Source organism: Talaromyces atroroseus (assembly GCF_001907595.1).
Source record: "Talaromyces atroroseus strain IBT 11181 chromosome Unknown scaffold_19, whole genome shotgun sequence".
In the NCBI taxonomy this organism is placed as follows: domain Eukaryota; kingdom Fungi; phylum Ascomycota; class Eurotiomycetes; order Eurotiales; family Trichocomaceae; genus Talaromyces; species Talaromyces atroroseus.
The window spans coordinates 188,674-215,625 of record NW_017971451.1 but is presented as its reverse complement, the minus strand read 5'-3'; the positions used below and the strand labels follow the sequence as shown (position 1 = coordinate 215,625).

General features: G+C 45.8%; 11 protein-coding genes across 11 annotated transcripts, besides 1 other annotated feature; 5 read left to right on the top strand and 6 right to left on the bottom strand.

Annotated features, from left to right (window-relative positions):
- Positions 1-1,863: 1,863 nt before the first annotated feature.
- On the bottom strand, positions 1,864-2,688 carry UA08_09206 (hypothetical protein; the record flags this gene model as incomplete). The annotated part of the gene is made up of 1 exon (XM_020264189.1): positions 1,864-2,688. The coding sequence occupies one exon, from the start codon at positions 2,686-2,688 to the stop codon at positions 1,864-1,866; it is 825 nt and encodes a 274-aa protein (XP_020115639.1).
- A 1,599-nt stretch (positions 2,689-4,287) lies between these two features.
- On the top strand, positions 4,288-6,242 carry UA08_09205 (hypothetical protein; the record flags this gene model as incomplete). Its single annotated transcript, XM_020264188.1, has 6 exons — positions 4,288-4,421; positions 4,802-4,852; positions 5,069-5,149; positions 5,372-5,569; positions 5,625-6,114; positions 6,213-6,242. 6 exons carry the CDS (start codon positions 4,288-4,290, stop codon positions 6,240-6,242), a joined length of 984 nt encoding a protein of 327 aa, XP_020115638.1.
- A 486-nt stretch (positions 6,243-6,728) lies between these two features.
- UA08_09204 (putative 1-aminocyclopropane-1-carboxylate deaminase) lies at positions 6,729-7,831 on the bottom strand (the record flags this gene model as incomplete). The annotated part of the gene is made up of 2 exons (XM_020264187.1): positions 6,729-7,584; positions 7,644-7,831. The coding sequence occupies 2 exons, from the start codon at positions 7,829-7,831 to the stop codon at positions 6,729-6,731; spliced, it is 1,044 nt and encodes a 347-aa protein (XP_020115597.1).
- A 662-nt stretch (positions 7,832-8,493) lies between these two features.
- Positions 8,494-9,372, top strand: UA08_09203 (hypothetical protein; the record flags this gene model as incomplete). Its single annotated transcript, XM_020264186.1, has 1 exon — positions 8,494-9,372. One exon carries the CDS (start codon positions 8,494-8,496, stop codon positions 9,370-9,372), a length of 879 nt encoding a protein of 292 aa, XP_020115596.1.
- A 337-nt stretch (positions 9,373-9,709) lies between these two features.
- Positions 9,710-9,752: a repeat region (Identified by RepeatMasker using a combination of RepBase library and repeat library created with RepeatScout).
- Positions 9,753-10,655: 903 nt separating this feature from the next.
- Positions 10,656-11,643, bottom strand: UA08_09202 (hypothetical protein; the record flags this gene model as incomplete). The annotated part of the gene is made up of 2 exons (XM_020264185.1): positions 10,656-11,094; positions 11,162-11,643. 2 exons carry the CDS (start codon positions 11,641-11,643, stop codon positions 10,656-10,658), a joined length of 921 nt encoding a protein of 306 aa, XP_020115637.1.
- A 622-nt stretch (positions 11,644-12,265) lies between these two features.
- On the bottom strand, positions 12,266-13,178 carry UA08_09201 (hypothetical protein; the record flags this gene model as incomplete). The annotated part of the gene is made up of 3 exons (XM_020264184.1): positions 12,266-12,628; positions 12,720-12,824; positions 12,882-13,178. 3 exons carry the CDS (start codon positions 13,176-13,178, stop codon positions 12,266-12,268), a joined length of 765 nt encoding a protein of 254 aa, XP_020115636.1.
- Positions 13,179-14,290: 1,112 nt separating this feature from the next.
- Positions 14,291-16,133, bottom strand: UA08_09200 (hypothetical protein; the record flags this gene model as incomplete). The annotated part of the gene is made up of 2 exons (XM_020264182.1): positions 14,291-16,011; positions 16,079-16,133. The coding sequence occupies 2 exons, from the start codon at positions 16,131-16,133 to the stop codon at positions 14,291-14,293; spliced, it is 1,776 nt and encodes a 591-aa protein (XP_020115595.1).
- A 1,215-nt stretch (positions 16,134-17,348) lies between these two features.
- Positions 17,349-18,792, top strand: UA08_09199 (hypothetical protein; the record flags this gene model as incomplete). Its single annotated transcript, XM_020264181.1, has 5 exons — positions 17,349-17,486; positions 17,541-17,767; positions 17,850-17,989; positions 18,052-18,146; positions 18,385-18,792. The coding sequence occupies 5 exons, from the start codon at positions 17,349-17,351 to the stop codon at positions 18,790-18,792; spliced, it is 1,008 nt and encodes a 335-aa protein (XP_020115594.1).
- Positions 18,793-19,668: 876 nt separating this feature from the next.
- On the top strand, positions 19,669-21,273 carry UA08_09198 (hypothetical protein; the record flags this gene model as incomplete). Its single annotated transcript, XM_020264180.1, has 2 exons — positions 19,669-20,203; positions 20,267-21,273. 2 exons carry the CDS (start codon positions 19,669-19,671, stop codon positions 21,271-21,273), a joined length of 1,542 nt encoding a protein of 513 aa, XP_020115640.1.
- A 990-nt stretch (positions 21,274-22,263) lies between these two features.
- On the bottom strand, positions 22,264-24,338 carry UA08_09197 (hypothetical protein; the record flags this gene model as incomplete). The annotated part of the gene is made up of 5 exons (XM_020264179.1): positions 22,264-22,722; positions 22,777-23,825; positions 23,902-23,965; positions 24,028-24,132; positions 24,192-24,338. The coding sequence occupies 5 exons, from the start codon at positions 24,336-24,338 to the stop codon at positions 22,264-22,266; spliced, it is 1,824 nt and encodes a 607-aa protein (XP_020115641.1).
- Positions 24,339-25,227: 889 nt separating this feature from the next.
- Positions 25,228-26,811, top strand: UA08_09196 (hypothetical protein; the record flags this gene model as incomplete). The annotated part of the gene is made up of 4 exons (XM_020264178.1): positions 25,228-25,515; positions 25,570-25,743; positions 25,796-25,866; positions 25,929-26,811. The coding sequence occupies 4 exons, from the start codon at positions 25,228-25,230 to the stop codon at positions 26,809-26,811; spliced, it is 1,416 nt and encodes a 471-aa protein (XP_020115635.1).
- Between the last annotated feature and the right edge of the window lie 141 nt (positions 26,812-26,952).

The following is a 26,952-nucleotide window of genomic DNA, read 5'->3' as shown; positions in this document are numbered from 1 at the left end:
CACTGCGTATTCTTATGCTACTAGGATTGCGTGGAAAGTAGTTATATTGGATTGGCCTACTTATAGCTTTGTCCACCAAATTGGTTAACTGTGGTGTATGTTGAATTAGTTGGTAATTTTCATGGGTGGAGGGAGCAATAAGCCTAAGATCAATAGATTCAAGATTGAGCCTTTTGCCATTATTCTCTCCTTTCTCGAAATTCCAAAAATAACCATGCTTTGGAGTTGGAGGCTCCACCACGCTGCGATAGCCTCAGTAGTTCCCCATACAGAGGAAATAATACCCGAGAACCCGCAAGCCAAGGGGGAAAGGATGTTTACTATTTATTTGAGCCAGTCTCAACATCCTCCAATTCCTTCATCAACTTGTTGTTTTGGATAAAGCAATGATCGTTTTACTCCCACTGTTCGTTGTCTGGGTTCAGCTGGCCCTGGCATCGACCTCGGCCTTCAATCCTACAACAACCATCGTTTCACCAGCTGTGTCGGTGATAACTACTTACGCCACTACCAGTTGTGTTAACCCAGCATACAGCCCCTGCACCATATTCTCGGCAGGTTACAGTTGTGCACCGAGTGTGTCACTTCCGTTGCATTTAGCTTTTATGAATCCGGCGATGCTACCGTCCAATGCGCCAACATTGCGACGATAGTGGAGGATTTGCTTCGCTATCTGATACAAAGACGCGGAGTTGCTGCGACAATCGGTACCAGGTTGACAGAAACGAGTAAGCGAAAGGAAAGCTATCTCTTCTAAAATTCTATCTCGATGCTCAGTATGAGTCAATCAATAATCCTACGCTTTTCTACTCCCACCCCAGATAAGCGTTCTTCATATTTTGAGGCTTACAGTGGGATATAAAGATATATTGCCTCTACTGACTTCATTCAAGCCGCGGCTGGCTAGAGCTTGAGGTTTCCTGGATGACGTGCTCAATATGAATTTCCATGATCCCTTGTACCCACTCTGGAACATGACACAAAGACTCGATGCATGTCAGCTAGATCAGAGATCAGGTTGCGGCATTATTACTGGAAATCAATGAATCTGGAACATTTCATGATCTTGGTTTTACTTGTCGTCTAATATGCGTTTATCAAATGTCGTGATAATTGTGCTAATATTCAGTGAACCCTGAAAGAACGCAGTTCTATGATAATATGCGTGTAATCACCAAGTAGCTACTTAGAATGAATTTATATCAAGCCCTTTTTTATTATAGGTCCTCGACTCCACGTAGCGAAATTAAGAGCCTAGTGTAACTATCCAACCGGCGATGTTGAGGCCTTCCGAATGGACAGGGGTGAGAGATAGCACAGTGTTAATATGATCTTCTCACTCCAAACACAAAGGATAAGTCAAAAAATGCCAACGATAACAGTCTGCAGTTCCTTTAGACTCTATCCTCGCTTATTAGGCTTGTCACACACGTGCAAGCGACTGAAAATTCTCTGGGTATTAAAATCCGACGTCTGCCGCCAGCCCAGGATGTGATTGAACCGCAGTCTCATACTTCGCCCATGCAACGTACATAAGCATTGTATTTGCAATATCCAGTAATCTACCTTGGGCAAACAACTGGCCAGTTGGGAGGTTACAGTCTTAGTGTGTGCGATTTAGCGAAGTTGTCAACCTTCCACAGACGTATAGAAACACAATGCTCTTCCTCGGCATTGACAGTCTCATGTTAGAACTAACGATCTACGCTAAAGGTGTCAATATACTGATAAGACCATTCATTATTCCTGGCAATTGTACGTAAAATTCAATATATCACACCTTTGTCGATGCTCGACACGAGTTCATCAAGAATCTCGTCAAGCGAAGCCTCGGCCCAGAGGTAAGCAGATCAAATCTGATTCCTACTTCACTTCTGCATACTTCTCTAGGCCATCATGCAAGCGTCCATAGATACCCCCGTGCCAGCCACTTATCTCTTCCCACTCTTGTTTCGGGAGAGCTTCACGCATCATGCGCAGCCACCCACCAACAATTAGATCAGCATAGCTAGCCTTCTTACCCAATAAAAAAGGCCCGCTGATGTCTCTTAGAAATAGCTTTCCCAGATCACCTAGCATGGTATGGAAAGACTCTTTAAACTTCTGTCGCTGTTCTCCTTTTATCTGAAAATCATCCCAAGACGTCACACCGGCGCGGCGCACAAATTCGGCCTTGGTTGCTTCAGCAGTGGCAGGATGAAACGGCAGATTATGCACCACCAGGGAAACATGAGCTGTAAATGCCGCGTCGACATATGTGTTGAATTTGGAGTAGTCGACATACTCTATATCATTTCGCTCAGACAGGGGCACAAGCGAGGCAAATTCATTGTTGAAGGCAAACTCGAGCTTTTGCGGGGGAAACAGATCGCCTGCGCCTGAATCTGGGTATGTTTTTTGTAAATAGATGGCAATGTCGAAGGAGTCCCCGATTCGGGACTTGGTATTGGGGTCAACGAGAATGGGGAGAGTATAAAAGTCGGTGCCGTCGCTAAACTTTCGGCAAGCCGGGACACCGAGAGTGCGACGAACTTGGGCAATATCAGGAAGATGAACCCACGTGGTCGAATATTTAATGTCTTTAAAGTTCAGCGCCAATCGTGACTTCCAGGGATTCGGTGCGTATGGTGTGGCCATGGCAATGTCATAGAAAATCATGGCTTCGGAGGACTCGGAGGGCGCCGCCATGGTTGATGACCGACGAAAAGTATTGACTTGCGTGATTTCAGGCCAATTAAGCTTGGGCTTTAAGACAAAAGAAGATAAGTAGAGTCCGTTGGATTTTAAAGCTATACGATGGCCCACATTTAGTTAAGTAGACTCGCGATGACTCATGTTGAGTCAGTTGCCAAAGGCGGAAAGATCTAGGTCCCGTTGGCCCCCACTCTTCCCCGGATCCGCTCGAAGTGGAGGATCTAAACCCAATGAAGGTTAGAATCGATCAGCCCCTTGCTTTTTGCCTCCCCCCCGCGTGGAACATGCAAAGGAACATATTAATTCATCCCACCCCACAAACATTGTACGATAACGGGGCTCCATAATAACACCAGGGAGCTAGTTTCCGAGATTTCTACCCACTAGTAGGCTACAACAATCCAGTGTAATATCCCACTGAATCAAGACGGAAGGTCTAGCAATTGATTCAATAATTGATTATTAAAGTAGATGTAGGAAAGTTTTTATACCGCTTTCAGCCGTATCCAAGCGTGTCTAAATGATGGGTTGGGTCAAATATGGGATTATTTAGTGTGAAACAGCTAACTTCAAGCCTCGATCAAGCATCGATGTCCTTTTAGTTGCGCAAGAAACGAAGCTTCTAGTTCCATATCAGCATCAGACATACCCTCTTTCGATGACATTCGTGCGTTTGGAAATCGTCGAAAGAAATGCGCTGCTGCCAGTCGCAATTCAATCCTAGCGAGATGCATGCCCAAACAATCTGTTCCAAGAAGTTTCTGTATTAGTCCTTGTTGTTTGAATGAAGGTATTTAGAATATATTGCATACTGCGAGAGTCGCCTCCAAAAGGCATAAATGATTCCTTCATTTTTTTCGTCGGATTTTCCCAACGGGGGGGATGGAATCTGACTCATGCCGTTAGTCATGCGCGTGTCTTGATATTTGACTAGAATCCAAGATATATATACTTTTCCGGGGCCTCGAAAACATCTGGATTACGATGTAAACTGTGCGCTTGAGTTGAAACAATCATTCCGCCAGGAATGTGGTACCCAGCCAGGATGGCACCTTGAGGTGGAACAACAATCCTCGGCAAAGCTGTGGAAACCACAGGGTAAGCTCGCAGGGTATCATTGATAACTTGGTTTAGAAACGTAAGATCTCGGCAGTGCTTGTCGTTGAAATCTTCCGGGATCGACTTCAACTCTTCAATGAGTTGATCTTGAATCTCTGGGTGTTTGCAAACAGCATATATCATATAAATCAATGCCATGGCGGTAGTATCGCTCCCCGCCACAATGTATACCTGTGCACTCGACTTTATTTCTTTGCGACTGAGACCATTTTCTTTTTCTGCCTTGTATAGCTTCGTAAAAAGAGTTTGTTTTGGGTTGGTCGGGTTCTGTAACAGATGCTTTTCGTAGCGTCTCACGGATTCTTCTGCATACACTTGCAAGCGATCAACAAGTTCAACAAGTTCAACAATTTGGCGGAATGCTCGGTGTCAAGCCGCGATATAAAATCAACTGTTTGACCCATTGCCTTAGATTCTGAACCTCTTAAAACGCTGAGCAAGCAAAAATTACTTACTATCAGCAAAGAGGCTAATATGCCTCCGATCACTCCCAGCAATTGTGGTGTACCGGAGGATGCAAACTCCCCAAAACGAGTCGTTGTTCAAGTATCAGTGCAGGCCCCTAAAAGACTGGATACGACCGATTGCCCGAATGCTAAACCAATGAGGTGCGAAGAAGATATAAAATGCAATCTGCATTACACGAAGTGTGAGGCGGCGGTTCGTATGATTTATATAAACCACGCCTTAAAAGCGAGACGACGCAACATCGAGCTGGCGCGGTGTCCTTGGCAAACCGAAATGCCCTGAGGTACCTAGGTAATCAATGGAATTCTGCTGAGCCCTATGCTTCGCAGCAAAGACAGTGTTGACTAATGCTACCACTTCGGCTTTCGCGTTCGCATGGCTTAAGCATCCCGGACGACCGGGGGATGAAGAGCCGATTTCGCCGACAGACGGGCGACTGCGTACACCGACAGCTATACTTCGACCGTTGTGTAACAAAGAAGCCAATTAGATTTGATAAGATGAAACTATCACAGAGTAGAATTGGGCAAGTTTTACAGAGTCATGCGCGAAATAGTAAGAAAGCTCGTACGTAGGTGCGATGGTTCGGCCGGCAAAGCAAGCAACAATTGGCTTTTAAGCATTACCTCTGTGAGAACCAAAATGATTAATATCTAGAATTCAGCTATATAATAGTCTAAATCCATAAAATTTTAAATGATTTTAAATGTATATTACTGATTTCCTGGGGCCATTTTAGCTAATATCACTGTATTTAATTTGCGGGGTCTCGCTTATTGCTTCCTAGGTATAAGACAGAGATGCTAGCTGTAACTCATAATGAAAGCAATATTATTCATGATGAATCATCCCTCAGTGACGAGTCAAAGTATGAAGTTCTGGTGGCGACGCAGTGGGGCGTTGCCCAATTGACCAATGAGAAGGCTGTGATGCTCACCCTCGGCCAACTATATAAAACAGAGTCTGTATCAGCCCCCGATGGTAAAAGATATCAACGACCGAGTACAAGCACTGGACTTGAGCTGAAATATATCCAGAGCTACGACCGCTTCCAATTTATTGATTGATATACTAGTGACAACGACTTCAGCCACAGCTACGCAGCTACCGACCTCACCAATGAGTCTATCATCGACTTCGAAAACCAACTCGACATCCACGTTCTTTATAGAGTCAATCGACTCTCCTCACGCGGATATCCAACCATTCACACCCGGGCAATGCTTATTATGTTCCAATCTCTCACCAAGCTTTGCAGACAGCGTCTTACATATGCAAAAATCACACGGTTTGTTTATTCCACATCATCAACATTTAGCAGTCGACCTCGAGACGCTTTTCAGGTACCTGCATCTCGTTATCTTCGGATACCGAGAGTGTATACAATGCGGAACAGAGAGAGCTACCATACAAGCTGTACAGCAGCACATGATCGGCAAGGGTCATTGTAAATTTGATGTATCAGAAGAAGACTCAGAGTTCGCCGAGTTCTACGACTTCGTTGGCTTGGAAGACGACACGGAAGGTGAGATGGAGGACGACGGAGATACGAGGAATTATGAGGAGGCAGACATAAGCTCAACCCGAAAGCCACTGCTGGCTGGTGAGGAATCAATTCATTTACCGTCGGGTAAAATTATTACCAAAAAGTCCTCAGCACAATCAGAACGGTCGTTTACTCAGTTGCATCGCCGGATACGGAACAGAGCGTCGCAACTAGAATATTCCCTGATGGAGCCCGACGATGTGGAGGGATCCGACACAGAAACGCTCAACTCGGATAAAGTCAAGACACGGACATTATCGAAGAGAGAGAAACGAGAGAAGGCAATGGTAACATATCAGTTAACTAGTATAAGTGCGAATGATCGAAATGCCTTGATGCACTTACCCGCCCCTCAGCAGCGCTCACTACTGGCGACGCAACATAGGCACACCGAAAAGACGCAGAAAGAAGATAGACGAAGGCAAAGCCGAATTGAACGGAAGGGAAATAAAAATTTGTATGCATATTGGGCCACTGAAACACCTATCTATCAGTGTGGCTAGACATAGTGAATGCAGTTTTGGATCTAGTCCACGAGTGACCCGGGGTGTTTGTATGTATGAGGGAGATTTGCTCTCTACAGAAACTTTGCTTGTTAGATCAGCAAACATACAAATTCAACGTGGATTATACCCAATAATTTTACTCACAAACTACTAATTTACACTTAGACCACTTAGGACCATTCCCATGTCGTTGTTTAGGTATCTTTTCATCGGCGCTGAAGCAGGGACCTTGAGAAGGCTGATAGCATTGTAAAACAGTCGCATAATAGAACTAACGACAAGAATGACAGGCTTGAAGATCTTCTATTGACATAAGAAAGTCGAACGTATCTCTTTTGGCTCCGAAATCTTATCAAAATTAGAATGTAAAGACAAGAATCTTGAGCAGTTTCAAGCTACATCCCAGTATATGCATTAAGTGCCAGCTGTCCTCCAAGGTGTGCGTAGAGAATATTGGTGCTAACAGGAATTTCTCCCTTTCGAACCATATCAATCATACCTGCGAGACTTTTGCCCTCATAGACGGGATCGGTAATAAAAGCTTCGGTTGATGCACCGAACTTTATAGCATCGATTGTCTGCTGATCGGGAATACCGTAGACACCGGCGTGGTATCTATCATCAAGTATGATATCGTCCTCGGTGATATCATTCTCACCCAATCCAATCTTCACGCCGGTTGCCTTGGCAATGCGCAAGATTTGGTCAAAGGTCTGCTGCACAGTCGCTGAGGCATCAATTCCAATCACTTTGCGAGGTTTGGAGCCATTACGCTTTTGGGCCAGTTTGAAGCCTGCCACCATTCCCGCCATTGTTGATCCGGTGACGGCACAGACAATGACAGTGTCAAAGAAGATGCCCATCTCCTTCTCCTGTTGTTCTACTTCAAAAGCCCAACGTGCGAAACCAAGTCCTCCTAGCGGGTGATCAGAAGCCCCCGCAGGAATATAATATGGTTTACCACCTTGGGCAATGATTTCTTGTTGCAGATTTTGAAGTGTTTCCTTATGCTCAATACCGAATGGAGATGGATCTAGTCGAACCTCCGCGCCCATCAGCCGGGAAAGTTGGATGTTGCCGGCCTTGTCGTATACGGGATCTGTCCAGTTGACCCATTTCTCCTGGACCAGAGCTACTTTCATTCCTAACTTTGTAGAAACGGCTGCGACTTGTCGTGTATGGTTGGATTGAAAGCCGCCAATGCTGACCAGAGTGTCGCATCTTTGTGCTATTGCATCTGGAGCAAGATATCTGAACTAAGGGATAAGCATAACGATTGTTCAAAGATGGACAATGGAGAGGAATCATACTCCAACTTTCTGGTTTTATTGCCCCCGAAAGCTAAGCCAGAATTGCAGTCTTCTCTCTTCGCATAGACACCAATATTTCCGCCAAGGGCTTGTGTGATCTTTGGCAAATATTGAATGGGCGAGGGCCCGAAGAGAAATGATTCTCTAGAAATACTAGCGAAGGGCTCGGGAAGCTGGACAGTTGCCATTTCTTCGTATTTAATATGCATATATCTGATTGTATAACTTCGGAATACATGCAATCAAAAACCTTGCTTGAAAGGAAAAACAAAGAAGCGGGTGACATACCCTTTATATCAATCGATCCAGCGGCCTCGTCTGTTATTATGGCTATTTTCAATAAGTAACTGAACTACTATCCTCCAATTTGTCGCATTGATTGCATTTATCGGAGAAGTGGAGGACGGATATTTCCGTCGGAAAACCTCGACGCCATCTTTATCTAATTTACGTCAATCTGTCCAATCACCAACGTAGATTACCGTCGGCAAAATCTGCTGGTTATTTGCCGGTTGATATGATATTTGTTGGTAGTAGGTACTATGTCAAACACCTGGTCAGGACAGTGTAGTACCTATGCTAGGTGCGCTGTCTTTTATGTAGGTGATATTTTGAGGAGCGATATGTATACTGTATTGATCCAACATGTAATCTCTTTATGACTACTCGGTCGAATTCGCATATATGTGCACATATATAAGTAGCACACATATTCATTATGAAGGATTCTGATGATATGAATGAATTTTGTTGTTGTACCTAGGTAGAGAAAGACACATCATCCTCTAATACTGAAACGGCCATACAAAAACATAGCGTGTGTGGTATACTCTCGTTTACATCAACGCAGATGCGATTTGTCGACCTTGGACCACCAGAAGTCCGTTTTCTCTCTGCCCCAGCTATCCATCTCGAACTTTGCAGCTGGTGCAATGTCGCCATTAATCAATTCCTCATTGCCCTGTCCAAATACCAACACTGGATGACGTTTTCCTTCGTGCTGTTCAACGAGGCGATCAATGGCGGTGTTGCGAATTTCAGCAAGCTGATTATCAAACGACTGACAGGCGACGCGCTCACATCAGTTGCACTAGGAATTCCATTTGGCGCGTTTCAGATCTTCTGGGTCCTGTCCGGAACGTATCTTGCGTCTCGGGTTTCTAACTTTCGGACCATCGTTATGTTCTTGTATTTAATGCCGACTATCATTGGGACATGCCTAACGTGGAAGCTGTCACACAAGACACACAAGGTGGGAGTTCGATTTGGCTACTACATTGTCGGCGCGTATGTGTGCTCGCTTGTTCTTGCATTACAAATGCCTGCTATAAACCTTGGTGGCTACACAAAGCACACAACCAGTGTTTGGCTAGTCGTCCTCGCGCATTGCATTAGAAATATAATCGGACCTCATGAATTTCTAGCGAAGGAAGCCCCAATCTACCAAACTGGATGCAAGGTCATCCTAGCTTGTTCGTCTGCTCAGGAACTCCTGACTATTTGTCTGGGCTTGCTGTACATTCACCGCAACAAGCGGAGGGATGCTGCAGCTGCAAATACGGTTGGGACAGAACCCACACTTCCGGTACGTACTATGAATTTTGAACATAACAATGTCAGGGAAAGACTTATCCAGCCGATGCAAGCTTGCTTTTGCTTGCTCGTTATATGTTACCTCAGGAATAGTTTTATCCAGAAACCACTAGAACAAGGCCCAATACCATTTTAGACAGATTACAAATCAAGGATAGCTAGGCGTTGGGATATGGGTACCCTTCTAGATACGGTGTCTGTATCATATCGGAGAATCCCGTATTATCATCGACAGTCCCTGGCATAGATGCAAACGTCATGACGTCCTGAAAAAAAGCTGTTTTGATAGCCCCCGCATTGATTCCTTCTAGACTTCTAATGGTCCAAGGGTCAAGATTGGAAAAATCGTGGCCTACATGAGAAAACGTAGCCTCTGATTGTCGTTGTGAGTGTTGGTTATCAAATTGAGGAAAGAAATTGTCTGTAGATTCTCCTCCAGCTGGATGGTGATTGCCGTGGGGACTGTTCCTCCATATAGCTAACTTGTGTCTGTCGCTTAAATTCTCGACTATGGCTTCGCAAAGATTCAGACATGTATCTGCTAGATCCCAATTTGCCTCATCTTTCATCTTCCGGAGGAAATCCATCAACTTCTTTGCGCTCGCCACACATTCTTGCGCGGTCTCGGCGTCTTCAGCTTCAAGGGCACACCGAAGTATAAGTGTCGTCGCGGAAGTAAAATGATACGTAGTATCTTTGATTAGCAATCAATGAATGTGGCTCCCATATTGAAACTTTATACCTCACGAAAAGAAGAAAACTCACAGGGTAGCCAGAAAGAATTGAGCTCTCGTCTTTCTAGGCTAGTAACAAACTCTATCACAGTTCGCGCTGCTTTCCTGCATCTCGATTGATAATATACCTTGTCATCCGTAATATCAGTGGCGTCCAACCGATGGAATTCCTGTTTCACTTAGTACCAAAATCTCTGACGTAGAATGAATAGGAGAAGTGACAATTCTACCAGAAGCCCAACTCTCAAAAGACACATTCTCAATACCAAGTAGCATAGTTGTAGGTTCAAAGCGCCAGCAGCTTTTCTGTCAAGGGATGCACTACCAGGACGTAGCCAAGGGGGTAGGTTCTCTTCCCATTGGTCCAGTGCCGTTTCATGACGCCGCAAAGCCCTAAATACCTGCTCCGAGTCTTGACGTTGCAAGGCATAGATTAAAGGAAGAATATCTCCTAGTATCTTAGTTAATTGGCAAAGCGTTGTAAAGGAGATAGCTCCTTGTACTCTATTGATGGATGTGGACTCTTGATTTGTACGTGAATCAACCCCCAAGATCTTCGAGTCAGGCACCGGAACATCCCACTGAGAGTGGTGAATATGAGGTGGAGTTCCATGAGATAGACTCGACCTTCAAAATGTGAGTCAGTCAGAGAATAGACATTTCATTAAGTGTAACCACGGCACGCCTACCATTGGTCATGAATCAGTATTCCCCACCATGTCCTAATGCGTAAGTTCTTCTGTCGAGCAGCTAAGTCCCAGTTCAGCGGATTGCGGTTCAGGCCCAAACTCTGAGCGAGGGCAACGACGCGACCGACATTAACAGCATTGTACGTGATGGAGGTTATGGGCCGGCCAAGAAGATCTAGGATACACGACAACACCGTTGACAAGTCAGGTGCTATGAAATCATCATTCATCGCACTCACTGCCAGGTTCCACATGTACCGAACATCTGGAGTCTGACGTCCTGTGGCTGATATTGTTTTGGAAGTTTTCCAAAGAATAAGCGACACGGCGTAGATTTCGCATACCAAGGTATACGGAAGGCCCTCGCGTGAAAAGGTTTCAATAACTGCACTTTCGTCAAGTACGGGAAAGGGTGGATGAATATTGTCAAAATATCTATATGTGGATGTTAGATACAAAGTAACGTCTTAGCATGTATGTATTGGGCAAGGACACGACTTACACACGGAACAGTTCTGGACCCAAAGGGTCAACAATCTTGTCCATGACCTCAAACTGTCTGAATCCGGCGGTACCATTTCCAGAAGGTGCAATGTTGCGATGGCGTGGAACTTTCATATACACTACAGGATTTCGAGGGTCGCGAGAATAGATACTGTACGGGTTTGGCTGGGCACACGACACAGCTGTATTATAAGCAGGGGACATGTAGCTTTCGAGAACCTGCGCGTCGCGGGCCATTGCCGGCCCGACAATATGAGTGGACTGGGTTTTACTTGAAATATTTGGTGCAAACAGAGGACGAGAAGGAGGAGGAGAGCTTTCGGCAGCAGCAGAGGTTTCAGCAGGTGGTGCTGGAGACATTGGCTGGCGCGCGACCTGCTTCCTACCGGACACTCGTCGTACTCTTCGAACCCTGGTCCCGGTGCTTACAACTGATGCATCGCGAACGAGACTAGTTCTTGAACATGTTACTCGGTGCATGGCGCATTCTATGCACGGCTGGTTCAATGACTCCTGAGTGCATCGAGTTTTCCGCCTGCGACAGAAATCGCAGGCAGGAAATTTATGCGATCTGTAAGGACGCGAGGAAAGCTGAGTTGCGGAACCAACGTCATCATCCGTGGTAGACATAGTGCGGGCTTGAATAGATGAAATTTGTTCGCTTGCTAATGGATGTTGACGAAAGTTAGTTGCCCGGTCGGAGAAAGCTTGTGATAAGAGGTAGCTAACGACAGTGTGAAAGTTTAGGTACATGCGTACTAGTGCAGTAAGTACCCAATCACAATTACCAGATAAGGCTACTATCCACCAACCTATTAGTACTAATGTTAATATATACCATGTCACAGTCGGCCAGGGATGTATTGGCTTTCGGGGCAAGGCTAAATGGCAAAAAGAATCCTGGATAGGTTGAAGATCAGGATTCACCTGTGCAACTTCCGGCGGTCCTATACTTCCCGGACGATATATAATCTACCTCAACACTAATGAGAAAGAGGGGGGGGTGAAAACCCAGCGTTTTCCACGCCATGTCGTATTGGTAAACGAGAATCGAGAACAGGATGCACAGTTCAAACACATCTGTTCCCATATTGCTAAAAGTCTAGCTTGGGTAAATATAAGTGCCGTTTTCAATAGCATCAATAATTGCTGCAGATGGTATCGTGTAAGGCTCGAGAGCGCCGCCCAGGGACGTTGTCGTGAGCAACAACCAGCTAACCAAGGTCCCAAACACAACACTCCCAACAGCATTGAGATGAGTATAGTCATCGGAAACACGATTATAGGTTGCAGAGAGATTTTGGCCTATTGCATCCAGGTACATTGTGCTGGCTTTGTTCAGGTCAATATAAGAGACCCCGAGTGATTCGGCAACTGTAATAGTGATATTGCGCTGCTCAGCAAGATCTTCAATCACTAGTCCGGACGAGTTGAAGTTGCGGCGGGACAGGGGAGTTACAAGGACCTATCACATCACCTATCGTATAAGCCAGAGCTCAAATAATTCGATAATTTATTTTTCTTTTGGCTACTCCAGTCCCTGGCCACTGACTCACCGGCGTTCCCCCAGCAGCTGTGACATTCTCGGCGAGACTTTGGAGGTTTGTTTGATACTCTGAACGCGTGACACCGGAGTTATTCTTCTGATCGTTGTGGCCAAACTAGGAGCCCCTAATCATGAGCAAAACTGAGTCTGACCATTTTAAACGGAGACTCACTTGAATGGTCACGTATGGCTCAAACTCCGCTTTGCTTCTAGAAACAGCATCGATCACGTTCGCCCAAGCGCCTCCGGATACAAAGGAAGCGGTTGTATCTCCGTTGTAGCCAAGATCCGTCCCAATCGCTCCGCGAGCGAGAGTTTTCAGGAACCCGACGCCCCAGCCTCCCCCATCGGAAGACTGTGCAGCTGTTGTAGAATCACCCGCCAGATAAAACGCGGCCGGCTTACGCGCCATCGTAAATGAAAAGAGTGTTGCAAAAAGCAGCGTCCAAATTGTAATGGATGACCGCATTTTGAGCTTGGTCAAAGGTTATCGAGAGATAATATATAATCTTCAGCCATTTGTAGCAGACATTCTTTTCCGGGATGAGAAGCTGAGAGTGCCGGCAACTTATAAATTTTATATTTCAATGAAACGTAAACTATGTAATTCATTTGCCAGATGGACCTCAGTTAATCATCGGCGAAATTTATTTGCACCAATCGGTGTTCAATTGATGAAGGCTAGACAGCATGTGTTAGGTGGGTTTGGTTGTATGATGTCACGCTACTACTACCGCGGGTCAATATTGACCGAGAAATGGGGTGAGTCTCTCGATTAGGTACAAAGCTCTGTCGTCGGGATAGTTAACCACAGCCGGTAACTGGATAGTAAAATCAGAATGTTGAATTCGGTCAACACAGGCATTGCATTCTAGGAACAAGGAAACACATGAAGGTCTGTCATTAGGAAGAAATGTTCCGTGCGAATCGAGGGGTTATCGGCGATATCAGTGAGTATAAAAGTCGCACCATCGATACGACTGGTAGCCCTCATGTCACCATCCAGGCCTACATCTACAATAATCTGTTAGAAGCAGACTGTCGCCTCCATGTCCGCGACCACGAAGGGCTATCCCAATATCCCGACAGACTTAGCATTGACACTCATACGCCAGCGCTGGAAATTAAGAAAAGCGCTAACGACAGTGTCTACCTAATTCTTACGCCGAGGAGTAATCAAAGCAAGGCATATAGTTCATTGCACCGAAGGATACGTTACCAGACTCCTGCCTGGCTTAAGAGGAATTCTATGGCCAAGGAGGGGCCAAATGAGTATCCAAAACCCTGCGAAAAATGCTCCTTCATTTGACGGGAACTATTCGTGGAAAATATATCATGCTGATGGGTTTGATTATGCTTGCCAAAATGCAAAAACTGGAGATCTTTTCATTGGTGGCGGAGACCTAGGTCGGTATAACGACGGATTTCAACGCTTTGGAACAAAATTTTAGATTGCATTGTAATGCACTAGAATACCCCTATTACAGAATCAAACATGGCATATCAAAGAATACAATGGACAATATAAAGGCGATTCGGAGAAAACTGAAAAAAGGAAAAGAGAGGGCCCGAATTATTGATCTAAGTCTTGGCTTTCCATTCATCAACAAGTCCCTTGTAGTCTTCAGCACCGTATGAATAGAAGCATTGTGAAAATAGACCCCCTTTCCGTTCAGTAGACAGACCTAGGTCACGCAACATCAGATCGATATACGGAATCGCATCGAAAACAAAATCTGGGTTTCGGCGGCCAAAACCTCCCGGGCAGCGGTATCTGCCAAACTCGGAGTGTAGCGTGGTCTCCCATGCTAGATCGATTTCGTCATCGTCGTCAATTTTCAAATCTATTGCTGCACGGACCGCTGGAGGACAACGTTCTATCGCTGTTGGAGTGAGTTGGCCACCAAAATAAGCAGCAATCCAAAGAGCTTGAGTCTGTGCTATCAAGGACGTATCAATCGAGCTTACGATGCCCATGAATGCCAATGAGCGATCCTCAATGCTTGATAGCGGAACCATAAAGCGAGTAAGACGAAAAGGGTGTGGCACGGCAGCTTCAGCGTGGTCATCGAGCGGCCGGAATTTGGGATTAGGAGCTGGGTAATTCTGCAAACTTGGAAAGCGGAGCAATATCTCTTTATCTGCTGCTTGGACCATGGCGGCGTCTAGGGGGTCTTCGCTCCAAGGAAATCCCATTTTGCGATCAATGCCCTCGGGTAGGAATTTCAAGTTCGGGGTACAGCGCCACCCGGTTGAGCAAATAAGAGCCGTGGTCGGTAGATCCTCGCCTGTGGAGAGATGGATTATGTGGTCTGACAGGTGGTCTATGTCGGCTATGTGCACCTTGATGGCGCCATCCTTGATGAGAGCGAAAAAGTCCGTCGGGTAATTCAGAATACTTAGCGACGAGGCAACCCAAAAGGGACTGACCCATGGCTTTAACTTCTTCGTCTCAGGATGTTGGTCGTAACCATTGAGCTGCACCACATCATTGGCTAACACTGACCAGAAGGCATCGACAATCTTCCGTCCCAGCCAGGTCCTATGCAGGAAGTTGCGCACGCTGGTAAACCCATCCGCGGCACCCCAAATGCACGGGCTAAACCATGTCAGAAATCTGGTGGTAACCAGTTTCTCTAAATGCCTCTTCAGCGGCGTCACATAGGGCGGCGACATCCAAACGGGGCCGTGTCCAGATTCACGAATGACCCAGTCCACCTTCATTCCTGAAGTTGCACATGTATAAGCCGCATCCCATGCAGACTTCGTACCTCCAAAGATAGTTACTCGCTCTTCGGATCTTAGGATCTGTCCCTCATGTTGTAACATGTCACGACAGTGGAACAGTGGCACATTGAAAACCTCCTGGCCCTTAAAGGAGGGTAGGTACGCCTGCGATGTGATGCCCGTGGCCACGATAAGCTTCTTGGTGTTGATAGTCACCAACTTTTCTTCATGCCATACTCTGAGCTGCCATGTTCCATCCACGTTCCGCTGGGCGCTTTCAACACTGTGGTTGAGTCGAATTCGGCCAAGCACTCCAAATGTGTTTGCATATGCTTCCAGGTATCGGTGAACTACGTCCCCTGGAATATGTTGACCTGGTTTAACACCAAAGACTTTCTCATCCATTGGAAAGTCACTAAACTCATAAGTGCCTAGCAGGTTATTTGCATTGAGGCCCTTATACAGTCGGTGCTGGGCCCATACTCCACCAATGGAGCTGGCAGCTTCCAGCAAAACCGCGTTGTGGTGTGGGTTGACCTCACAGTAGGTTTTGATAGCCGCGAGCCCATTCCAGCCTAGAAGATAGCAATGACGATCGATTAGACTAGTTACTATTCTGTTCTATTGTGATTACCAACTCACCGGCGCCGATCACTACCAGGTCCACAGTCTCTATTGCTTTAGCACTTGGTGCCATTGTTTGCTTATGAGAATAGGAACCAATGAATAAAGTGTTGGACTCGGAACAAAGGCTAATGCAGGAAGCTACGCACCTCGGTACGTGAAATGTCAACAAAAACGGATGACTTCCGGGAAGGAAAAGGAAAGAGAAAACGGCAAACAGAGAAATGTTGCTCGGAGATGGTCAAATATGTGGGACTCTTACGAGGGGACCAAGCAAGAAGGGCTAGAATGCAAGGCCGAAAGGGCCCATCGTCGGTGCTAATGTGTGGACTATGTGTAGCCAATAGTATAATTCTGTCAACGTATGATCCTATGATCCTGTGCAGGCATTAGATGAGACGCTTATACCTTGCAATTTTGGGAGTATCGATATGCAGGCACGATTAGAGTCTAGGCCAAATCGTAACTGCTAACTAGTGGGCTCAGTTGACATGCGTATAAGATAAGACTCATAAATCTACCCCTGACCATGGCAAATGGAATGGCCAATCATAATGGCAGTGCTGTACAGAGTACACAGTGAAGCATAAAATGGTCTAAACATGTTGCACATGACCCAGTTATATTTCTTAATTATCCAAGATTACAAATGTCACTGTAAACTGTCGGATGCACGTTCGGAACCGGCTTGCCCCCAACAGCAATTCACTATTACTTTGTTTTCGTATCGCGCATGTGGGACAGACAGTGAAACCTACTAGTGGCCTCTTCTAGTTGATTGCGCTTGTCTAGAAAAAACACATCTCACCGCTAGTCATGATCACTGGTAGACTATTCGCTTTATTCCCACCAATCACCACAAGACCTGAGGGGCTTGCTGCTGCGTGCATAACTTATATACTCTATAGGAGGGGGCCTTGCGAGGAAGGTATTAAGTATTGCATATATTAATTATTTACCAGTGCTACTCCCGAGACGGGCAGGACCCTTGATCGGGAAACTAACTACTTACGTCTTAGCCTAACGGTAGATGCACTAAAGAGGCGGCCCGTTCGGTCCGAAGCCTTCTAGCGTTACGCCTAGGCCCAATAAGGGCAAGCAGCCGGGATAGGTGCAAAAGGGCCCACCGGAGATACAAGATAATATTGGGATTAGTGTCTATTGTCTGGATGCAGGGTGCTTAGTACGGAGTAGTCTTCACTCTTGTAACAAATATAACACGTCTCCTTGAAAATTGTAAAAGAACTTAAAATTCGAAGTCACAATCGAATAGACCGTATCGTCAAGAATGAGCGACTTCGCCAGGGAGGCATTCACCTTGTTAGGTTTAGCAATTATAATTATCGGCCTTCGCACCGCTGCACGATGGTACATGGTCGGGCCTCGAAACTTCCAAGCTGATGATTATCTAATGCTACTAGCGTGTGTCAGTAATTTCATGCGAACATTATAACCTCTTGCTAAAATTATATCTCTCTAGGTGGTGTACGGCCTTGAAACCGCTGCAGCATATATTGTCGGAGCGTGGTTCGACGGACTGGCAAACAATTCCATGACCGATGAACAACGGGCGAGTATATCTCCACACTCCAAAGAATATCATTTACGTGTTGGCGGATCAAAGGTTCAAGTGACTGGCTGGTCCCTGTATACTCTTTTGCTATGGCTGCTCAAAACATGCCTGGCTATCTTTTATTCTCGATTGACGTGAGTATCTCATGGTAGCTTCTAATGCTCCTGTACATATCTCGTCCTCTTCTTTGAATTAAGAGCTAACTGCGTTACTTAGAATGGGGTTGTTTAACATGAGAATCCGAATACATCTTGCCTACGTGTTAATAGGCTCAACATACATTGCCACTGTTTGCTCAATCCTGTTCGGCTGTCACCCTATGCACAAAAATTGGCAGATATATCCAGATCCGGGAAGTAAGCGTCCCGCCAATTGATTCACTTAAAACGACTTTTTTGACTTTGTTCGTTCTCTTCAGACGTTTGCCAGCCTGCTGTGTCCAAGATTGACATATACGTGACAGTAATCCTTAATGTCAGTACAGATATTTATCTGATCAGCATTCCAACCCCGGTGAGTCTATTTTCAGGGAATTTGCAAAGCCAAGAGTCTGACAAGCAAGAACAAGATATTATTCAAAGCTCGATTGGGATGGCGTGAGAAGCTTGAGCTTGCTGTTCTTTTTAGCGGTGGCCTGTTTGTCATGATGTGTGGCATTTTACGCTGTGTTTTAATCCTAACGGTGAAAAATCGCTTTCTAAAAACTCTGGAAAGGCTCTATATGTGTCTAACAAACATGACAAATTCTTAGGCAGGTCCTAACGGTGCTGAGGCGGCAGGCAGCTGGGCTTGTCGCGAAACATTTGTCGCTGTCGTTATTGGAAATGTGCCAATGATATATCCACTTTTACGGCGCCTCGTTCGTCGGCAGGGGCTTTTTTCCATCAGCAATGGTGATTCATACGAGCTTTCTGAAGGATTTACTGCTAGCTCTTCAAGCAAGCGTAAGAAGAAGTTCCGGCATCCCTTGTCGTTGCCAACGGAGATTCAGTGGAATACGGCCAGCGACGAGCAAATGATTTTACCTTCTTCTCATCAACCACTGCCTACATATAAGGGGGATGTTGGAGACTGGGACACGAGCAGTCATCCTAGCAACAGTGGCAGTATCAAAGTCGTACAAGGAACCATCGTGCACAGCGCGGAGAGGGATCGATGATTTTGCCATGGTGATCTCTGTCTCACGCTTTGAAAACAGAGACTTTTCTATATGTATTGAAATGAGCAGAGGAAAGACCTAGGAATGCAGCGAGAAAGCATAAAACCGACATGTGAATAACACTACATTCTGACTAGAATACGACAAACTCATTTATTCAGAGGTCAAACCAGCCGCAAGGGCTAAACGTTTTTCCGACTAAGAGGGGTTGTTAAACTGCTTGACACTCCAGTCACGCGATTGGATGTCACTTCACATGGCCGGATGGCCCGGAGAACGCAGCACTGAAAGTGGGCAACTATGTATGGAGCCTGAGAATTAGGGCCAATAAACTCGCTAACAATGGGCCTCTAAGCTTATTTAGGAAAGACGTATGAAGCCCTCAGCCAATTGCTCAATTGTTTGTCGTCTTTCGCTAATGAGAAACGCGGCGGCTACACTGCCTCAGTGCCACCGTCACAATTGGATTTCGGGTTAATTTATTTGTGTCATTGCAACTGGCTGCTCGTGGAGGTGTTCGTTATCTAGACTGCTTACGGGCTTAGCGGCAGGAACTACACCTTGGGTTTTGACGCCATGGCTCAATAGATGTATTTAGTCTTGCATAGTACAGGCTGCTGGTGACTTCATTCCTCCAGTAGATTGAGTTTCTGATTATGGTGAAATGAATGTGGCGTAGGGGAGTTTAGGCTGGCGGCTCCATGACTTTTTGTCAATGCCTAAATAATCGTAATCCACAGGTTCCTAAATATAATAACCGAAGTGAACCAGTATCTCGCTAATAATTAAAAATACACTTTCGTTAAATTTGGTTTCTTAATGATATATCAAGACCTTCGTTTATTCTACTGCGGCAGTTTCATCGCATAGTATACGATGCGCGTCGCAACATCGTTGCCTTTCATCGTCTTGTCCACGGCGTCAGTGGGCAATGCACTTTCTCTACATCGACGCGATGCTCCGCGCGTGTTAGAAGCGCCGCTGGAACGCAGACATCTAGATAAGCCTCTAGTCAAGCGAGACCCGTCGTCCCTCGGCGTGTCGATTGGAAACAACGTATGGGTAGACCCTTCGTTAAGACTCTTGAAAGACCTCGAACCTGACAAGCTACAGCGAGAACTAAGTTACCTAATGAACTTGACTTTGGGCACCCCCGCACAGACATTCACCCTCGTTCTAGATACAGGTAGTAGTGATACATGGGTTGTTTCTGCCAACTCTTCCGTGCAGACAGACGACGCCTACAACGCAACGGCCTCATCTACCTACAAATCGCTTCATTCCTCATACAATGCAACATACGCAGGCGGCACTACTGCGCTGGGCACTTATGCAACGGACACCTTGGGCTTGGGAAGTGCAACTGTAAAGGACTTTCAGTTTGTTGTTGTTGACGAGAGCAGTGCTAATGGTAAGTTTGTCAGGCCTTTGGGAAACTCCTGGAAAGGCCCTCCTGCTAATGTATCATGATTAGTCGGCATTGCTGGCGTTGGGTACAACATCTCAACTTACACTGCCTCGCACGAGGGCAAAGTTTATAGCAACTTGCCCTATGCTTTGACCTCGAGCGGCATCACCGCATCCACGGCGTACAGCCTGTTCCTCAATTCCGCGTCAGCAAGCACAGGAACTATTTTATTCGGTGGTGTGAACAAGGCCAAATACTCAGGAGAACTGCAGACTTTGCCCATCGTGCCCGAGTACAACGAGTACCCTTCTTTGGCCATTGCACTGACCGAAATCACTATCAACAACGGATCTTCAACCAACCCAACAACAACAAACCTGCCGCTCTCCGTCTCGCTAGATTCGGGAACAACTGACACTCTACTGCCCGAAGCCCTCGCATACGAGATTTACACCGCCCTAAACGCGACGTACGTCAAGGAAGTTAACTATGCGTACGTCGACTGCGACCAGGCCACCAACACAGACGCAAACGTGACATATAGCTTCTCAGGTGCAACTATTACGGTTAGTATGAGCGAACTCGTCCTTGACGGCACTGAAAAGGGATTTCCAGAGGGCACTTGCGTGTTCGGCATTGCGCCTAGTAAGCCAGGTGTGAACATTCTTGGTGACAATTTCCTGCGTAGTGCGTATGTTGTTTATGATCTTGACAATAACGAAATCTCGCTGGCAAGTGCCAAATATGATTCTACTAAAGATGACATCCTGGAAATTGGCACTGGCGCTGATGCCGTGCCCGGTGCGAGTGTAGTACCATCGGCGGTGTCGTCGGCGACGGGCAATGGAGTGCAAGGCACCGTGACCAGTGAGGTGGCGAGCGTGACAGCTGTTACGATTACTACGACTGAAATCTCTACCACTACTGCTGCTACCGGTACTACTTCTGCGTCCGTTACTGGGGCCACTTCGACTACCAGCTCTTCGTCTTCTGGCATGGCAGCGTTGCCCACGGGAAATGCGAAACACCTTCTTTCGGGATTGGCAGGTGCTGGCTTGTTGCTTATGATATAACTGAGATTAGGCTACGACGATGGTTCTGGTATACATTTGAGTTTATCATGTAACTTTGGAAATCATCCACATTTGTTTCGGTTCAATTACTTGTTTTTTTAATCGACACCTAGTTTCGAGAAGCCCTTGAGTAGTACCTGCAAAAATCTGCAACAAAGTAAAATCATGACAATCTTAAATTCTACATCAAAAAGCAGCGAATTGCTTCCAGAAGCACATGTTATAATCCCTGATAGATTGGAATACATGGTAGAAGCCTATTGATCCCTATTCTTATGTAATTAGTATGCAATTAACTTAGCTATCTAAACCAATTCTAGTTATATAATCCAAGCATAACCCTGAATTACCTTACAAGTTTGGCATGTAGACTATATAGTACTGAGACTCAGCTACGGACAAATACTTAATGAATATTATTTGCGAGAAACTAAAATCTCGGCATAGTAAACACATTGTACCGTGCCAAAATGCTGTTGCTGTGCCTGGCTAATCATGCAACTGGCTATGACACTAAACCCGATTTGTGCTAGTTCTCAGGTGCCTGACCAACCATAGCGCTACATCGCTTTCACCAATCAGATCTCCTTGAAACGCTAAGCCCTAAGTGGCTCAAATAGGAAAGACAAGCAGTACAACTTGACACACATTAATACGCAATCGATCACAGATTGGCCGAGTCAGGGACCATAACTGTGTTGCTGATCAGTCAGGCTCAGTCAGCAATTCAGGGAGTTTTCAATAACTATTTCCCAACAATCTGCAGTTTACCTCTACATATTCAACGCTCCTGAGAGGAATGGAATCCACGACATTTTGGGTTGCATTCTAAGATTCAATGCCGTGTAGTAAGCATACAGTTTTATCAACGTCCATGCTTTTCAGCACATGGGTAGCAATATTCCCAGAGAGATAAGCTATGTACTTTGATCGATTTAACACTGACGATGGCTATAGTGAATCATGATCATCTACATACACCGATAGCCATCAATCATTCCAGTTTTCATGCAGAGTCGCAATGTCAATCCTCCCGACTTCTTTCAGATAACTCGTTAGCGAAGCGTCGCCACCACTCTTCTCACGCTCGGTCCATCCATTGCCAAAGTACTCAAACCTGTTCCTCTTCGCCTCTTCGGATCTCTCAAAGATAAAGTCCTCCCACCGTGGCTCTCGACTGATATCAAACCGGTGATGACCAGTCCCGGGCCACGCGAGCAACGGTCGGGATTTTCCAAATCCGCTTTTCCACCAACCATCACAATTATCACTTATCACCTTGTTGTCGAAAAACCCAGTTATTATTTCATTGAAGTCATCCGTTGCCTCCTGCGATGGGTATATAGCACGATACCCTTGACTCTGAACTTTTCGAATAACCTTTGATATATACGTAGCAGAAATCTCTGTTTGAAGAGGGAATGTACCACCCTGGCCGTTGGAATTTGCCTGTGCCATTATTAGTGCTATGACTCTATGTCACAAACTTTTGTCTCGACTCACCTGAACAACTGCAAAGTAATTCGGAACGTTGGGAGCCATGACACCAAAGTATGTCTTAGGATATCCGATCGGACCATCTTCGGCCCAGAGTTTGTTCAAGTCTACCCCATTCTTTCCAATTGTGGCAAATAATGGCCGATAACCATTTTCAAAACCAGTGGCTACGATGACAATATCCACAAGCCTCTCTTTTCCATCTTCAGTAACTAGTCCTGTTGCGGTAGCATGTGTGATCTTTGCGTTATCCACGTAGTCAACCTTTGGATCCCGAACGGCGTCGATATATCCCGCGGAAGGAATCGGTCGTTTACATCCAGGCGCAAAGTCGGGGACTAGGCGGTCGAACCAGGACCTATCACCACCTAGTCGAACCAATAACTCCTCCTCATACAGTTGCCGTATCTGATCATTTGCCTTGCTTCCAGAAATGGTTCCTTCATATCTTCCGTGGAAGGATTTCTCTAATTCCCGGCGATACTCCAGATATGCCTGCGGATCGTTGTGGAATGTTTTCTTCTCTTCATCAGTGTAGATATGTGCTCCGGGTAAGTCGGTTTTGGCGGGGACGAGACTTGGATTGAATGATGAGACGGTCCATTGTCTCGACCTTACATAGTGATCAATGTGCGCGACATCGTCCAATATATTGACTATAATCTGCTGTCCGCTGGCCCCGTTGCCTATTACCGCTACCCGTTTACCGCTTAGGCTCTTTGTAAGCCCATCTGTCCACTCTGCGGTATGGGCCACAGTTCCTTTATAAAGGCTTTCCAGGCCTGGTATCTTTGGGTATTTGGGAACACTGATCCTTCCAGCGGCTGTGATGAAAAAGTCCGACGTTTCAGTGAAGATCTCTCCGGTGGCCAAATTCTGCACTTCGACGACCCATTGCTTAATGTCGTCTGACCAAATAGCAGACAAAATCTCATGTTTGAGATTCAGATATTCCTGGACTCCGAACTCTTTCACGAGCCTTTCATAGTACTGTTGTATCTCGGCTCCGGACGAATAATATTCTGACCAGTGAGTGTTTGGAGCAAAGGTGAATTCTATCCAATGGCGTTCGTGTTAGATGCAACAACAAAATGACTCCGCGAAAAGATCATTCAACCAAGGGTTTCTTACGATAACTGTGAGATGGGATGTCACACCTCACTCCAGGATAGCGATTTTGCGCCCAAGTACCACCCTACGGCACCATTAGACCTGACCGCGAAATTCAATGCGATACAATCACAATTGAAGACTTACGACGGCATCTTGTTTCTCAAAGACCTTGTAAGACAGATTTTTGACTTTCCGAGGGATTAGAATAGATGCAGCAATACCAGCAATGCCGGCGCCGACAATGATCACCTGGTCCGCAGTGAGTCAAAACCGTTTCAATGAATCTAGACTTATAGCTGTCACCCCACCTTGACTGGAGGAGCTGAATCAAAGGGCCGGTCTCTCGGTTTCCATAGATTCCCTGATGACTCCTTAAGTGCATCTGTCCCCTCAGCAAGGGATGGCTGTGATATTGTTTCTTGTATCTGTTTCAGTCTCTCGAGAGCGCGCGCCATCGTTCCGATCTATCTTGGAATCAAGTAGACTGTACTACTTTTCCCAATGTCGACTACGAAGGATGTGGTCAACAATTGTGTGTTTCTGAGATAGAATAAAATTCAAAATTCTATGGCAAACGAAAACAAAACAAAACAAAAAAAAAAAGAAATGAAAAAAACAGAAAGGCGAACGTCGTCCAGGATGCAGGACTCGGAGCTCCTCCGGAGTCTAAGAAAATATGTACAAATCACGCAATAAACCGAAAGCGCCATGATACACTTTTAGACTGAATGTCGTCGTTCGATAAGCAAAGTATTCACAAAAAGAACGGCTTTTATCGTATCCAAAGCAATCAATGAGCTTTTTTGCGCCACGTAGCTGATACTTAAACTATCCAACTTCCCATGCCGTAAAATCGGGGGAAAAACACGACTTCGACAAACTTAGACTGCATAGTATGGTTACGCAATACTGGGCGCTACCAATGGAAATGTAATGCTTATCCATGGGCATTGCTGTTTACGTCTCCGATTACCTGTTCGGATCTGCGGTTAGTTACTTCATGATACCGATGAATATAAGGATATATGGATACGTATAGTAATGCGCCATGAAATAATGAATATGACCTCGGAATCGCATTAGAATACCTGCTTCATTTTGCCTGCAGTGTCTTCTCTCTAATACTGGAACCAACGAACATGAAGAGGATGTGGCGCAGGTAAGCGATGTCGTGACCAGCACGCCAGATTAGGCATTCATTGCCTGAGTACAGCAATGAGCGCTAGTTAACATAGAGCGTGGATGATAAGGACGGCAATCATCCTGAAGTTTGCAATTGCATAATTCAAGCTTTTTCCTGCCCTTAACGCAACAACGAGACGAGGACAATCAAGTACTGAGAGCATGGTCGGCCCTACGGAAACTCGTAAGAAAAAGAGAATCCATCTCAACGGGTTCGACATGTTTACTGTCAGTCATTTGTCGTTTGGGCAATGGCAAAACCCCAAAGACCGGTCGAAAACAAAGCGCCGCGATCTTTCATACTGGACAGACCTAGCAAAGATTTTGGAAAAGGGGGATTTTACCGCATTATTCCTCGCCGATACCTATGGAATCTATGACACTTACAAAGGAAGCGCCGAGCCAGCCATCCGTTATGGTGCTCAAGTACCAATGGGGGACCCATCTATTGTAAGGCTACTCAATCAAGTATGCCAGTTCGTTCCAATACTAACTCGAGTGAAGCCAATCACGGCAATGGCCTCCGTAACCAAGAACCTATTATTTGCCATCACCACATCCACATCATATGAGGCACCATATGTTGTTGCAAAGCGATTCTCAACCCTAGATCATTTGACCCAGGGTCGCTTTGGGTGGAACATTGTAACTTCTTGGAAAGCGTCGGCATCGAAAGCTGTGAGTCTCGTTGCTCTACGCGACTTGATGATGCGATGCTAAGTTGGTCTAGCTTGGACTGCCTCTAGTGGAGCACGATAAACGGTATGAAATTGCAGACGAGTATCTACGTGTCCTATACAAGTGCGTTTAATCCTTTAGGCCCTTTCGTAGGAATTGCGTGGCAGAATTGTTAATCCTTTTAGGCTATGGGAAGGGAGCTGGGCAAACGATGCGTTGAAGGAAGATGTTGAGACGGCTGAATATACCGATCCTGATCGCATCAAGTATGTGCATCACCATGGAGAAAACTTCGAACTTGATGGTGTTCATATTCTAGACCCCTCGCCGCAAAGAACGCCATTCCTATTTCAAGCGGGAACCTCCCCAGCAGGGATTGCCTTTGGTTCTACCCACGCGGAAGCAATCTTTGTCGCAGGAATCAGCCCACAAGCCGTGGCTCCGAAAGTGAAAGCGATTCGTGAAGAGGCTGCTAAGAGAGGTCGTGATCCGAATTCCGTAAAGATATTCCCCGTGATCACCCCGATCATTGGCCGGACTGAGGAGGAGGCCCAAGAGAAGTATGAAGAGGCCTTAAAATATGCCAACCACGAAGCTGGTCTTGCGTTCTGGTCTGGCGGAAGTGGCATCGATATAAGCCAATTTGACCTGGATCAGGAAATCAAGCCAACCGATGTTCATGTGGATGCGCGTGTGCATACAACGCTGAGTCACCTTCAGCATACTAGTCCTGATATTCCGGCATGGACACCGCGAAACATTGGGAAATGGATTGCACTTGGTGCAAATGGACCTATTCCAGTTGGAACACCTCAGAGAGTGGCAGATATTCTGGAAGAGTGGGTGAACGTAGCAGACGTGGATGGGTTTAATATCGGTTATATTATTTCACCGGCTTCATTCGAGGATGTCACCGAACTTTTGGTACCGGAACTACGGAGAAGAGGGCTATACGACGCTTTGCCAGGAAGCACGCTGAGAGAAAAAATATATGGCGAAGGTCAGAAATCCTTGAGGGATGACCATGCTGGGAGCCAGTACAAGTATGATGTATATGATGGAAAGTAAAGTCCTAGCCAATAGAATTGGCCAAACAAGGCCACATTATGCATTTATATCACCAGCGTCTAATCTTTCATCCGTATTCGTAGCCAAAACGAGAGATACAGAGTTCGGTCTCTCTGGAAGAATTTGTATTACTTTCGTCTG